The sequence below is a fragment of the Phalacrocorax aristotelis genome, chromosome 9 (genome assembly GCF_949628215.1).
Source record: "Phalacrocorax aristotelis chromosome 9, bGulAri2.1, whole genome shotgun sequence".
NCBI lineage: Eukaryota > Metazoa > Chordata > Aves > Suliformes > Phalacrocoracidae > Phalacrocorax > Phalacrocorax aristotelis.
Genome location: NC_134284.1, coordinates 33,020,286 through 33,036,001, shown reverse-complemented (window position 1 = coordinate 33,036,001; position 15,716 = coordinate 33,020,286). Strand labels below are relative to the sequence as shown.

The 15,716-nt window shown below is 49.1% G+C and overlaps 1 protein-coding gene across 2 annotated transcripts in view; it reads right to left on the bottom strand.

The window, feature by feature from the left end:
* Window positions 1-6,014: 6,014 nt before the first annotated feature.
* Window positions 6,015-15,716, bottom strand: part of ARMH4 (armadillo like helical domain containing 4) — a 70,397-nt gene continuing 60,695 nt past the window's right edge. For both annotated transcript variants that reach the window (XM_075104240.1, XM_075104241.1), the window contains exons 6-8: window positions 15,606-15,637; window positions 10,919-11,053; window positions 6,015-10,708 (exon numbers count right to left, since the gene is read on the bottom strand). In XM_075104240.1, coding sequence (XP_074960341.1) covers window positions 10,640-10,708; window positions 10,919-11,053; window positions 15,606-15,637 — 236 coding nt within the window. In that variant the 3' untranslated portion in view covers window positions 6,015-10,639. The remainder of the gene's footprint in view (window positions 10,709-10,918; window positions 11,054-15,605; window positions 15,638-15,716) is intronic.

Genomic DNA, 15,716 nt, shown 5'->3' with positions numbered 1-15,716 from the left:
ATCAGGTAGTCGGTGCATCGCCCCAGCGTTATGTGGGGAGCACATCTCATTCACCAACCTACCGAAGTGTCTGACACGAAAGCATATGGATGTGTCATCCCTGTAATTTCTTCTCACTTACGGCACCCTGGAGCTGTAAAGCAGCCACGTCCAGGAACTCATTTAGCACCGAAGTACATTACCCCCTGTGGAGGAGATTAAATGTCATCCTTTGGATTAAGTTTGACATTAAGAACAATTACTTTTGGCACCGCAGGTTAAGAAGTGCTTTTGTCCCGCACTGACACACAGCTGATAAAACCACGCAGGGAGTTTGGTGAGCGATGGGCATTGCCATCAGCCGGCGGCTACCTTTGGTACCTTCACCTCCCCACGCTCAGAGACAGATGGCCCCAGCACTCCAGGGGGACGAGGTCCCATGGGACCTACTTAGCATTTGCTGAGCTCAGTGTCAAATATAACAGACGTATTTCCCAGCAAGGGCTGCTTTGTGTGATCCGTGGAAACTTGACAGAACAGGTGCTTCCCAATCAGACCGGGATGCTCAGCAGCATCAGATATTAGGGGGGAGATCCATCAGCAAAGCTTCTCTTGCCTCTTATGAATAGAAGTGTCTTCCATAAAGACACTGCCAAATAGCAGCAGCAAAGGCCATATGAGATTGGGGTGAGCAGACCCAACTGTGTCAAAAACCCAGCCAAAATGTGTGCAATAAATCAGGGCTCCTTGTGGCTGGTGCTGGCCCCAGGCTGCTGAGTGGCAGCAGAGCTGGCAGGGGGGAGACACCACAGCCGGGGGCAGGTCACTGGCGAAGGGGTGCACAGCATCCCCTTCCTCCAGCCCCATGGCAGCGACCTCCTGCCTAATGGCCAGATCCTGTAAGTGACGGTAGTTTTGGAAACTCTTTTGTCACTTACAGCAAGAACAAAACACCTCAACAAATCTTCGCCACCATTTCTGATGCAATCCACCTACAGGCACGGTCCAGAGAAGCCAGAGACCGGACACCCTCCTGCCCATAAATAACTTCCACGTGCCCAGCACTAACGAACACTGCAGCTTTCTCTCATTCCAGCCCTGATTCAATGATGCATTTTACTACCTCCCTTCTTTTCATTTTAAACCCAAGACCAGATTATTTTTTATGTAGGTCTCCTTGGCCATGGTTGTGCCTTGGACACAATATCGATCTTCTCCCTAGTTAGCTCTTCATGCCCGACTGTGCTAAAGTGCTGGCAGCTCTGGTCTCCCCTGGGACGCAGGGACCAAGGTTGCCGGTGTGTTATTTAGTCTCACAGACCATGACCCCACAGCCCCTTGTGCCTGTAGACAAGGGTTTGTCACCACAAACAGGTCCTGAATGTTTTTGTACAGTGGCAAAGCTCCCACCCGCAGCGGCCCCGCTTCTGCTCTTGTAACAAAAATCCAATTTCCAGGTATTTCAGTTGAATTTCAGACTGCATCCAAGTGAGATTTAACCAGGCTGCAGTGTAATGCAAAAACCAATCAGCCAGTGGATTGGAAGGATGTTACTTGCTATTTTTTAATATTAAAAATGCAAAATGCAAATAATTGGGAACAAATATATCAGAAGGCCTGAAGTTGCTTAAATAAGTGCATGTAAATGCAAAGTAAGTTATGACAAGAAAAAAGCACAACTCTATGGGCAGACAGTCTCCAGAGGCAAAGCAATAAGTTTTAAAGGGTATATTGACCAGTAAGAATGAACCTTGGGGAAACAGCTAAAAATGAAAAAATAGCTAGTCAATCAATTACTTAAAATAAGGATTTTCAGCTTCCTGATATAAAGTATGAGTAAACCCAGTGATTTAAATATTTTGACTGCAAAACCCCAGGTCAAATTACAGCCTGATGCTGGCAAATGGTTTCATTATCTAGACCTCAGTTGTGTAAGAGCAGACGCTTTAATTTTCCTGTAGAAATTCTTTCTTTATTTCTGAATATCCTTTTATATGAGTACAGTTGCATTTTTGCAGGGATTTTCTTTTCTCTTTTTTTACATTACCATTTTATTCCCCATTGAAAAAAAAAAAGATTAAAACTGAAGTGCAGTGAACCTCTGTTAACATCAGCCTTTTCCTCGTCACCCAGTTCCATTTCCTCTGCTTCAGATGAAAATTAATTCATTAGTGAAGAACCTTGATGACTGCAGTTTATCCTTTGGGTCATTTCATATGTACAATTTGGAGAATTCATCTTGCTTGAGCGAACTCCTGCTGGTCCGTGTGCTGCTTGCTCATGCCCTGCAGCAGTAGCACCTTGCCAGGCACTGCTGGTCCCATCCCAACCCACTGCTGCAGATTTATTTCCTGCCAAACCCCTGGGCTTCACGATGAGGATGCTGTGAGCAAGAGCTGGAAACACCCGTGCAACAGAGCTTGTCACACCAGGCTGGATGTGGCATCCTTCCCCAGGAGTCAGGTTTGGCCCCCGAGCACTGAATTTGGAGCAAAACTTTTACCGCTTTCCCTCCAGTGCCTTCATTATCCATCATGCTGAAATAAATACTTTGCCAGGAGCCCCTGGAAACCTCCAGGAAGGGTGGGTAAGCCTCCACTCCCAAATGCTGGCCCCAACACAGAGGTTAACTTTTGTTGTATATTGTGCAAGACCCAGGACCTTTCTGGGGACATTTTTGGAAAGGGACACTCAAGAGCTGCTATTCAACTCCATCCATGTCCCTCCACAGACTCCTGTGTTGAAGCTGCATCAGTGACTGGGCAATGCCAGCGGTTGCTTAGGTGTCTGGCAACCTTTTAGTCTCAGAGTCATTTCATCTGGGCATGGATTTGGCCAAAACGCACTTGCCAACACAAGGTATGGACCTGCCCATGAATATTCCTGCCTGGACATCAAGGATCTGCCGAATGTGGCCTTTCAGCCCAGGAATGAAATTACAGGTGTCAGCCAAAGGCAGCACCTGGGTCCACCAACTCCTACCAAGATGTGGAGCAGGTCTCACACCTTGTCTCTTCCAGGGCTGTCCCCAACAAGGACTAACGCACCTGTGAGCCATGCAGAACTCCCCCACCTCCCACACCCATGCCGCTGGCCCCCTCCCCTCCAGGCAGGAGCCCGGCTCGGTGCTGCAGGGAAGCCTCACGGCTCCATATGTGAAGGCAGTGCTGAAGCATCCTACAGGTGATGCAGGCAGGAACAGCTGAGCCGTCACGGCTAACCTGCCAAGAGGGTTTGTGTGTACCTCTTACTGTATTGATGGTAAAAGCAGGAACACCAAAACTGTAACTCAGCCTATTCCTACAAGAAGCCTGGGGAAATTTTCCTCACCATGCAGATGCTAAGAAGCCTTTTGCTGGACAGGAAGCGAGCATGGCACATCTCCACCACTCTGGGAAGAGATCTTCAATGTTTAGCATCCTCCCTTTGGCTTCTGCTTTGGAGGTGTTGCCCCCGGAGCCCTGTCAAGAGCCAGTCACAGCCTCCCCTTCCTTCTCCAGCACTTTATCTTCTCCTCTAATTGCAAATTTCAGCCAGTGCCTGTTTTGGATCCCTCTTGTATCTCCTTCAGCAGATTTCTGCAGGCAATAAGCTTTACATTAGACACGGGGTAAATCTGCAAGAAATCAGGCTGAGAAAAGACACAAAGTCGAAGAGACTTAGAGTAAATCAGAAGAAACCACTGTGCCTGGCAGGTGGAAAATCTGTGTTGCAAATACCATGCAGTTCTGTGTACACATAACCCACTGGTTAAACTTCTATGTGTGCATATATCTTAGTATACATGCATGCCAGTAATGTCATGTGCTCACATATAGATGTTTGGTCATCAATACAGTGGAGCAAAGCGCGCCTGGCATTTTCGGTTAAGAAGGGAGTCACTGGTGAAAACGTTTCTGCTGGGAAATGCCACCATCACCTCTACTGACTCTGTGCTCCTGGCTGAGACCCAGACCCTTTCCTTGCAGGCAGGGGCTGTCCTGCTCCTAAGCCCTCAGGAGAGCATCACTGTTGGGGGAAAAAAGAGGGAAAAATGCTGTGTGCATTGCTGCAAGCCTTGAGAAGCCGAGAGTCAACGTCCTTGTGCACTGATTTTTTGCCCTTTGAGGTCCAACTTTAAAGCACTTACGAGCCCCATATGCTCTGGGGGTTGCACAGGTGGAGGGTGAGACTTGCCCCAAAGTAAAGGAGCTTTTTGTGCCTGGCCCCAGGCCCTCAACCAGAGCACAGACCCTGGTGGGCTCAGGCGTAGCAGCAGCGACCACCCACAGGCAGCTTTACCACCAGAGCAAGCAGGGAATGTTTTTTGGTTTGTCCTTCCAAAATACATTGACAAAAACAAGCCCAAGCTGGGCTGTCTGCGCTGCTCTGCACGGCTCCGTGCCTCGCGGCTGATGGCGTGCTTGTAACTGAATTAGGCTGAGCCTTGTGCCAGAGTGACCTCGTGCTTTGCTCACCCCCAGGGAACCGGCACAGGGCAGCGACCCCGAAGGGAGCCTGGGACATCCAGTTCATCCTCTCCATCAGGGCACATATAACCTTCTTTGCTTGTGCAGGTTTTCTGCGGCCTCAGAATGGCTCCACACATGCTTTTCTTGTGGGGGTTTTAATATGATCTCTCTCCTCTCCCATTTTCACAAACCCACGGCTTGGCTGGCAGTCAGGGGCACTGGGAGGAGAGAGGCTGATGGACAGAGGCTCACAGCTAGTCAGAGTGATCACAAAGAGTTATTTCCTTAGGAAAGAAACCGATGGGGAAAAAAACACGTTATCGTTGTTTATCTTCCTTCAGCAGGTTTTGTTTTTTCACTGGAAAAAGTCAGCAATGCAGCAAATAGCTTCATGAATATACAGATTGGTTTTGGCAACTACCAATTAGCAAAGAATGTGTTTGTGCAATCCCCAAACAGCTATTTCCCAGGGAATTTCTTGTTTTGAACAAGCCATTTTTCATTAGAGAAGATCCACACACTTGGACAAGCAGTTCTTGCTGGCTCTTATTCCTAGAGGGTGCCTGGAGAGGGGCAGGCAGCCACGGGCACGGGCCGGCTCTGTGTCCCGCCGGCTCACATTCCCACCCTGTGGCCTCCACCTACACACAATACAGCAAAAGGACGCATACGCTTCAAGCTGTGTCAGGGGAGGTTTAGATTCGATATTAGGAAAAATTTCTTTACTGCAAGAGTGGTCCGGCATTGGAACAGGCTGCCCGGAGGGGTGGGGGAGTCCCCACCCCTGGGGGTATTTAAAAGAGATGTAGACGTGGCACTTCAGGGCATGGTTTAGGAGACATGGTAGTGTTGGGCTGACGGTTGGACTTGATCCTCGAGGTCTTTTCCAACCTTAATGATTCTATGATTCTATTCTGTGAATCTATACCCAGCCCATGTACTTGCACGCAATAACACAATGCATGCAAGGACATCTGCAAACAGGACTGGGGAGGCAATTACAAACCCAGCCTGTACACCCCTTACTCACTCTCAAGTCTTTCTGATTCTTCTGCTTGAATCACAGGCCCATCGAGGTGTGTGCGATGATATTCACCTGCAATAAGGCTGCCCTTTGATGAAATATTTGCAGCCCCTACAGCTGAGACTAAAGGTTCACCAGTGCCATATTACTGGGGTCTTGAAAGATTTGGGTGCCGATCCTTGCTGAGGGGGCAAAACGGAAAGGACAAATGTCCTGGTATGCACAAAGAGACACCTGGCTATACGTAAAGATCATGGTGTAAACATATCAGTGTTGGGGCTCATTACAACTACTGGAAACCCAGCTGAGGGAATTTGGGGTGTTCCTCATCACAGCCCATGGCTGACACCTACCTCCGGCTAAATCCTACCCAAAAAGTCCCAAGCCGAGGCTCCCCACTGCTTCCATCACCCCTGCAAGCCCAGCATGAGCCTTGTACCGATCATGCAGCACAGAGAAAGAAATGCAACATTTGAGCCTTCCAAGCAATCATTTCACAGCTTTACCTGAGAGACAGCGAATGCCATGAACCACAGATGAGGGAGACGAGGCGCTTGAAGTAAGATATGATGGACAGCTTTTTATTTCCCAATGTTTTAATTTAACAAAGTGCTACATTCCATAGTTACAGTATGAGGAGTTGTTCTTGTCTGAAATAGAAAACCACAAGAAAACACAAGGACTGCTAATATCACTCTATGGAAGCAGTGCAGTCCAGAGAAACCTCACCTAGGGTGAACATCTGGCATAGGAGACACCTTAAAAAATCAGCAGCTGTAGAGTACAGGTGCATTTCAGAAGGGCAAGGGCTGCACATCAGGCAGGCTGGTTCCTCTCGTTGGAAATGGGGCTGTAGATGCTGAAGTGGTTGTGTGATGCCTACGATAAACTCTGGCTTGTGCTATCAGGAAAGCCCAAAAACAGAGGCGAACGACTCATCTTGTGCTGAGTCAAGAGATTATTATTGCTGCAGCGAAGTCGCCATCGCAGCTGTGCCTTTGCATGGGGCCAAGGCTGCGTTAGCAGTGTCACAACAACTCACCTTTACATTCAGCGCCTTGCAATTCACCTAGCATGGAGGACGAGCAGGGCACTTCTTGGCTGCTTTTCGTGTCCTGTCTCTTTGAAAAGAATCTGCTTGTTTGGCAACGCAGAGGTATAGATTAAATGAGTAGAGTGTTGGGAGACTGGAGGCTTCAGCTCCCACCTGAAACCCTCCTCCCTCCCTGAAATCTGATAATTTCAAGCAAATGAATCAAACTCCAGGAGCTGTATAGAGAATACTTTTAAGAGCCCAATCCAAAGTCTACTGGCCTTGGATGAGAAGGGAAAGAGCCGAAGGATGCTTGTGCTTTAAGGACCTGCAGAAATTGCACTGACATCAGGGGCACTGCAGAAAACCCTGTCTGTGCTCGAAATGCTCCTACACCCTTCACTGGGACCCGAGGCTGGTTTTGACTCCCCCTTGCCTCCACCCCAAGAAGAATTAAGCTGAAGACATGGGGAGCCTCCAGGCTCTGAGGCAGGTGCCTAACCAAAACCAACTAGTCAACAAACATCTCCACTTCAAATGGACATCACTTGGGATCTCTCTGCACTGCTGAGTGGCTCAGAAAGTTGGCCAACAGTAGTCTTCTGCCAACCACCAGCTTCCAGCCAAGACACCTTGGTTGGTGGTGTTGAGAGCCAGAGACAGGCCTGGGAGTGAAGCTGGACCACAAACAAAATCTTTGGGCAGCCCTGCTCACCCACAAGTCTGGCTCCAGCACAGACCAGAGAGCCAACACTGAACTGTGCACTCAGCTGGGCCTCCCTTTTAGCTACAACCCTCCTGCTTGCCCAGTTTGTCCCACCATTCTTGCTGTGTAACGGCTCTGATATTGCAACCATTTGTCAGCCCCACTTTCAGCATCGCTGGTTTCCAGCATCCCAGCTGCCCACGCCATGTCCTCACCGAGTGAAGCCTGGTTCTTGAGGACACCAGGGCACCCAGCCGATGCACTAAAACACCGCCTTCATCATTCTGACTGGTGGCATTGCCTTTAAGTTCATTATGTTGGGGAGGGAGAAAAGAGACAGTGAAGCTGATTGCCACTGTAGAAAGTCAGTGCTTCCCAAACTGTGGATTTATTAGCACAAGGGAAGGCCACAGCACCTCCCCACCAGCCTTTCCAATCCAAGAAATTGACAACCCATCCATAAAGCTCTTTCCGCGCTGCTGGAGCCAAGGTACTTGCACTCAGACCAGCAGCCTCGCCCAGCCATCCCTCCACCTCCCGACTGGCCAGGAGCTCTGCGTTTTATCGGTTACTTAACGCAACTTGTGCCGTTGCCACACACGGCACAGGCACAGTACCATTCACAGGAAAGCAAGAGGAGCCTGTCCTTCGCAGGCTGTTATTGCACAAAACCCTGCTGATCCCCAGCTGTTTGGGTCTTGCTGGTACATCTGCTCTGTTCTGCAGCATCACTGACAGCTCCTCTTTTCCAGTGTTATCTCGGGTCTCTCTTTCAGGCTACAGTTGCGTGCAAAGGACCCAGTCAGCCCAGCTACTGTCCTTTCTGCTCCAGCACAGACTCCCTCTTGCAGAGAGGCCAATGCCATGCCTCCCTGGCTGGATCAGGGTAAAGCATTTCAAGAACATCTTGCACCTGCCTATGTAGTCTTGTTCCCAGCCTGTCTGGTGCTGTACTTAACAAGACAAGCCTTTCTGGAGATGATCTCAAGCAAACTGGAATGGAGGAGAGAAGTCATTCAACCTTGCAACCCTCATCAAGCCTTGCCAGGAACAAATTATCAACAAGCCCAAGGGACAAAATTTCCTGATTCCCAAAACTGCAAGACAGCCAATAACGCTCAACTGGACTGTTAACACCTCCCGACCGCCTCCAAGCTCCAAGAGACTTAGGAATGAGATGGAAATAGGGAGAGATCAGTGCAGGAGGAAAAGTTCTTCTTAGCTTGGACTGATCATTTGTTATGGAAGAAAGAGGCTTTTATTTGGGGTAGGGGCACCTGGACTTAACAGTGAGCTGCCAGTCAGTGCCTGTTAAAGATGTGGGTCTGCTTTTAGCAAGGCAGAATTCCCCTGGTCAGCGTTTCAGGAGTGAAAAGGGAGGGATGCAAGCACTGTGGAGCCCTGGCTGGGAAAGCCTGTCCTAGAAGGATTAGGGTATGAAGACTCCCTAATATGTTGATGGACCAGGTTTTACTGTGCCTCCCCCAACCTGCTTCCCACGCACTCAGTGGGATGAATGTGTGAGGGACCATGCACAGCTTTTCGGCTGGAAGACTAGCATCAGTAGCAGCATTTTGAATACAGGTCGTCCCACCTGTCCTTCTCTAGGTGACTTGGTAGGTGTGTGGGTAAGGCCTACAAGAAAGCACTTGGGCTCTGAAGAACACTGCTTGTTCAGAGCTGAACATCACATCTGATGACTTAATGTCCGGAGGAGGCCCTGACCCTCTCAAGAGAGAACTGAGCTTCAGGCAGGTCTTCCGAATGTTGCAAACTCACTCACATGCCCATGAGACATTTGCTTACCATCATCTACATCTACACGTCACAACCTGAGAGGCCTTTTCACCTTTACAAGGTGAAGGAATGAAATCCTGCATCTGCCCCTCCTCAAACTCTCCTCCTACTTCTTCACAGACTCAGTGGGATTTAATCTCAGTAGATATGTGGTCTGGCCTTACTTGTCTAATCAGGTCTCCTCCAGCAAGAGTTGCTGTTGCTTGAATGAAGGATGAGTCCCCACAGAACAGTGATTCCCACCTCAGAAACATGGATATTTTGCATAAATGTCAGATTGAAGTAATTTCACAACCGGAAGAAGAGATAAAGTAATGCAGCCCTTTTTCTAGATATTTTGACAGCACTTCTGTGCAAAGCAACATTAATTTCCCTTGCTCAGTTCCAGTAACATCTCAGACACTGGCTGTCTCCCTCTGCAACCTGGTGCTAGCAGCCCAGGCAGCATGGCAGCTTGCCCTCACCCATTGTCACCCTTGGGCTTCACCGCCGCAACCCTTGCAGCCATCTGTCACAGCTTCAGATTTTCCCCCATGGCCAAGGGCTCCCCAGCACGACCATTTCACCTCCCCATAGCAGATATCTCTACAGCTGTGGCTGTTGCTGCTTTCCAACTATTACCCACAAATCCCTCAACACCGACAGCCACCTGCTCCGCAAACTGTGGTGCCTTCCTGCATTCAGCAGTGTGGAGACAAGACCCATCCAGATCCCCCAAAGGTGCTGCCATTCACGCAGCTTTCTGGGAGTGGCAAATGTAGTTTCCAGGGCATAGAGGAGACAGATGCTCTGCTTTCATCTCTATATGAACACAGCCTTGTGAAACAGATAAACTAGTGTCCTTCAAACACAGGCAGAAGCTGAAGAAACCCCTGACTTGCCTCTTCTCTTACCTACTTGCACCCTGAACAAAAGCTGAGAGATCCATGCAAGACTATCCATCAGTAGGTGAGCGCTGGTATTTATTGTGCTGTAACAGGCAGTGCTGGTTGAAAATGGGACTATGATTTCTGCTGTGAAGCAAGTGTTGAGCCCATTCCCATGTGTCTCTAAGAAGAGTGGAGCAGAGCTGAAGGAAGAAAAAAGGGCTGAGAGTTGGGGAACCGAGTGCAGAAATGTGCTTCAAACTGTATCAACAACACTGTACTTGGGCACTTCTCAGGTGGCAAGGGATACACTTCAAGTGTATAACTCATTAATTAAGCAGAGCAGCTAATATTAGCACTAATGAACTCTAGCTCAGGTAATGTAACATTTAAAATTAACAAGTTGGACAGAAGTCCCATTCCCGGGTTAGGTGAGATCTATTGTTATGATTAGATTACTGCCAGCCAGGACCAAAACAGTACAACAGTATAATAGGAAAATAATCATCCATATGTATCAGCTCCAGCTGTAACAAGACGCGCTGTGGATCTGAATGAGGCGCCGGGTGCGAATGTGGAATCTCACTACTGTATCAAAACAAACATCACCGCATGGTACACGTAGAGCATAGCATGCCGTTTCGCCCGAGTGGTACCAACCACTGCTCGGTGGCTCTGGGCGGCGGAGAGCAGCGATGCAGCAGAAAGCCACTTGTTCTTTTTCTCCCCCTCCCTCCTTTAAAAGTCACAGGCTATCACAAGGGCACTGCAGTTCAATTCAATTCAAAATTCATCTTCGGAGCTGTCAGCTAAGAGCATGACTCGGTCTTGCATGCTGTTAAATTCCCTCTGCTAGGGGAAGAAAAGGAATATTGAAGAGCTCCACATGCAAAAAGGAAGTGATGAGCATTTGGATCCCCCCCATATGCTAACCAAGAGGTCCCGGGCACTTCAACCCAGGCAAACCGTAACCATAACCAGGCTGCACTTGCTTTACAGCCAAAATGGTTACAGGAGAGTGGGTGGGAACAGAGGAGTGGTTTTCCTTTGCAGTTGCCATACCTTTCTTTTATGTCTCTTTGAGCCATTTCTCCTTCGGCGATTCATAATCTTAATGCTGTAGAGTGCTCCGAGGATAAAGAGGGCGCCGGCTATTCCAACTCCTACAGGAACCAGCATCCCTGACATGTATCCTGCCTATGCAGAAAAGAGAGAAGCAGAGCAGCACTCACAAAACCATCCTTTCAGAGTCATCTCCCACCAGTCTAGGACTGTGACATATCCCCACACTGCTTTTATCAGAGTTTATTGCATTTGAGTCTCTATCACCTGCCTGCATACGATGAGCCTGGCATCCAGGATCACCAAGCAAGCCCCCAACCAGCCCCACTCCAGGACCAAGCTGGTAACCACCACGGCTCACTCACCATCAGCTTTTGCTAACAGATACTGCCTTGTGACAGCTGAGACACTGCAATATTTGCCTGTCTTTAGGAGAAGAAACAACTTCAGTGCAGGGTTGCAAGTGCTGGTGTCAAGTGTCTGTTAATCCGGGTGCACGTGTGAATGAAAACCCCGACCTCCAAGGGCAGGCAATCTCAAGCCACAACAAAGACCTGTAACCACCCAAACAGCTTCACTACATGCTGTGTAAAGTAGGCTGAGTGCTGCTCCGAGCTCCCCAGGTACCGCCAGCATAAAGCAAGGCACAGGTGTATGTCTGGCCGTGCTCAACAGAGCTCATGCGGAGAGTCGAGAGCTGCCGCTACTCTTTTGGCATGACTCTGGCATGGCACTGAGTGGAGTGGTGACAGGTGCCTCGGCACCGTGCTGCCCACAGCTCTCTGCACCGCCCCGCAGCCCTCGGGGCGGCAGGAGCCGGCGGAGGAGAGCACGGCCCAGGCAGAGGAGCCAGGGTGTACGAGCCATCAGGCAAGGTGGCAGGCACCAGCCGGGGAGTGGGCAGAAGGGGCGAGGAGCTGTTCTGGGAGAAAGGCTGCACTGCGAAGCAGGGGTGCTGACCTCCGTCATGGGATGTGGATGGGAAAGGGACTCAACATCCTCCTGGCCAGCTCTGGTTGCTGGGGTGTGTCTTGCTATGGCCAAACTGCTAAATACACCTCCAGTAAAGAGTATTCCACAGCTCCCACGCTTCCCCGAGACACACTGGCATGGGAAAGCAAGTGTCCCGGGACACTAGTTTCATATCTCAGCATGGGGACAGCAGAAGCTGCCCTCAACACCCGCAGCTGGTTCTCTGAAGGTGCTGAAGTGCAAAGCCAGGCTGTGCTCACATCTCGCAGGAAGAAGAACCAGTTTGCCCTCGCCCTGCCCAGCCCAGCCTGAGCATCCTCAGCTTTGTACTCAAAATCTTTGAAGGAAATGCTTTTGCCTTGCATGGGAAGGGGCCACTTGCATGAGCATGACGGTGATGTAGAGGGAGGGCCTGCACACCTTCAGCTGGCCTTAAGGGTAGCATAGCAAATGTAAATCAGCTCTAATTCAATTGCTATCATCCATATGTTTGCATTGCCCATTAAAAAAAAATCTGACTGATTTAAAATTACGGTTTTAAACATGTAAAATCCTTTGGAAAATACTCCCAATTGCTTGTTATTTTATATGTTTGAAATGAAAATTAACCCAAATTTTAAAGTGGCAAACTGCTTCAGCATCCTCTTCAGCATCCTCACCTAATTCAGGCTGGGGGCGTCAATGGAGTGAGCCTGGAGTACAGCCTGGCTCCCTCCCTCATTAGCGCTGCCTTCTTTCACACTACAGCAACAGTGTCTGCTGTACCTTTCACCACCCACACTCCCCAAATTGGATTTTACACCTGCCAAGGGACACATGCATGATTCAGAGGACTATCAGACACCTCTTCGCAAGCCTCAGTCCATTGCTTACAACCATTCATCTTCATCTGCATTCCCAAACTGCAACCCAACTTACAACACATGCTTACGACGTTATTGCTTCTCCTCCATAATCCACTGGGGGGTGGGGGGGAAGCTATTCAGTGTGCACTGCCCTGGCTTCGTACGCTTACCTGGACAATGAAAATAACTGCTTTCATCCAGGGCAGATACAATGCTCACAAGAGCTGTTTTGCTCTCCCAGGTCCTGCTCAGTGCTTTAAACAGTAACAACTTTGTGTCTGGATCCTAAGGCTTGAGGCATCTTCAGCTGCATCGTGCAGTTCCCTGAATGCCCTCCCAGAAAACCCAGGCCGCTCAGCACATGTGCTTGGAGGGGGGCTGCGTGCCTGCATCCCAGTTCTCAAAAAAGGAGGTTAGTGAGAACACAGCCAAAAGACGATCTCTGCGAGGCAATTAAGGTGCCTTAATTGGGTGACCTAATTAGTGCAACATGGGTTTTTCTATTTATAGAACTTTGCTCCTGGCATGGGTGGTGGCAGGAGACTTGAAAAGGTTTTGTAGCTGCTGCCCAGATAAGTTTCCATGTCAGAAATCACTGTTTTTAATACTGTGAACTCTAGCCAGTCTGCGAGCCTTTACCATGCCTGGCCAGCCCATGCCCTTTTACAGGCTTCCCCCAACAGCTGCGCCAACAGTTTCTACCCCAAAAGCCCGCAGTGTGAAGCAGATCCAGGACCTGTTCTCCCAGTCCTTCTGTGTCACACAGCCCAGCTCCTGAGGGTTTCTGCACTTCCCCGATAGGCAACCCCATTTCACAGGCAACTCCGAAGCCAGTTTTCTACCCTTTGCCCATGGGGAAGATGCAGCTTCTTTACCGATCTGATGGATGCTTTTAATACACCCAATCCATGACCATGACCTTCTTGGCTCCACCGGACTTTGAGATAACAGCAACAGAGGACTTCAGAGGAACCTCATGTCAATTATTCAGCATACCAAATGCAACATTTGCACAGTGTTTGCAGGAGACTGTACGCTGACCCGTGCTCCTGGTCCCATGCTCCCCACACCATTCCCTCTCCCAGCAGGGCAGCCCTGACGGACACAGGAGGACACAACTGTCAGGAATGGGGCTGTCATGTGCCAGGACACTCTTTTGGATGGCAGGATTGTAAAATAGAGAGGACAGGGCTCTGCCAACAGCAAATGAGAGGGGCACATATTAAGACTGGTGCTGATAAACTCAACAAGGAAGAGGAGGCAACCGGGTGACCAGGTTTATTTGGGAGTGATTTGCTTCACCAGCATTTAGTTGGGGGTGGGGGAGTGGTTTTTGTTGGGCTTTTCTAAGGTAAAATGCAAGCAAGGTGGTGAAAGATCTGCCTCTACAAATCTGCCGTTCCCCAAAGGAGGGAGACAGCTCAGGGCGGAGTCTCTCTTTTAAGTGGACACTAGCAGACCCCCAGTTACGCCAATGCTTGTGCTGGGCATTGCCATGCAGTCCAACATCTACCTGCAAGAGATTCAGACCCTAAACAGTAACCCTCTTGGAGACCGGACCATGCACCCTTCGGCCCTGCAATGGGGAAGGACAGAGGCACCAACAAGGTACCAAGAGGAAAGAAGTGAAAGCTACGGCTTCAGTGAGAAGACACCTGGATGTCCCCGAGCTTGTGTTGTGCGGCTGGGGTAGGTCTGGCATGAGCCGGTGACCCCTGCATGCTACATTCACTCCAGGCACTCAACCAGTCTTGGTGTCTGCTTTTTACCTTCGTCGGGAAAACCATTCTCTGTCCTTTCAGCATTCGCTCTGGCTGAATCCCAGGCCAAGGTGCTCTGCTATGAGCATAGATCACACTAGACATGCCTCCTTCCTATTGTAGGCAGAAAAGCAACTCAGCAAGGGCTGGGCAAGAACCCACCTTAACCCTTCCACTCCCCAGCGCTGGAAAACAGATACCCAGACCCTGTCTCTCTGTTCAGACTTGATGGTAAGGTGCTGCTGAAATTTGGTGGGGATCATGTGGGAAGGCTGGGCTCGTTCGGTGACAGTCTGCTCAAGCTTAGAGATGTATTTTCAGGGGCTGGAGCTTGGTCTCTAACTGTCATCCTGTTCAAGAATTTCCAAGCCCTATTGAGTCACAAAATGTTCTTGTCTTAAAACACTACTCATCTTAAAACACTACCTCATTTCTAGCTTCATGGCTTTGCTGTCATCAACATATTTGGAAGGTTTCACAACCATTTCAAGATGTTAATATTTGCCCTATGGCAATAGAGCCTAAAAAGCTATCACTGCCTGTGGCTGCCACAACTCTTGATTTCAGGTACCACCACCCTGTAACACCAGGGAGAAAGAATCAGGGTCTGTTATCTTTTCAGTCTTCCTGTGTTTGTTCTTCTTCCTTCCAGGAATTTGCAGCTCTTCTTGCATGTGGAGGCAGGAAAGGCCTCGTGCAGAGGCAGTGGCGTGGCACACAGCCTCTCACCGGGGAGGATCACCAGATCCTCTTGGCTTGGATGTAGAACCAATCATAGGACTTCGAGAAAAGGAATGGATGTAAGTTACAGGGCAATACAAAAAAGCAACTCGGGTAGTCTGAAGAGAAGGTGATCTTCTAGTGCAGGGAAGTCTCTCAAATGCCCCTGTTCCTCCTTCTGCTCTTAGTTACTGCTTATCAGGGATGTACTATGGATTTACACCACTATATACAACAGCAGCATCTGGTTCATTTGCCTCCCAAAGAAAAATTTAAGTCCTTTCTCCATTGTCTTTGTAAAGATAATGAACTGTACTGACAAGCATTTATTTATTCCTGCAAGTAAAACTGTTTTCCCTTTTAAAGTAATTGAAACACTGAGCCTCCTACCTTATCTTTCAGTTTCTCCATCCAGCTTCTCACTGTAAAATAAGACAAAAAAGCTGTAATCATGTTACTTATGTTATATTAATTAGTAATTAATGATAATGACAGTATTAA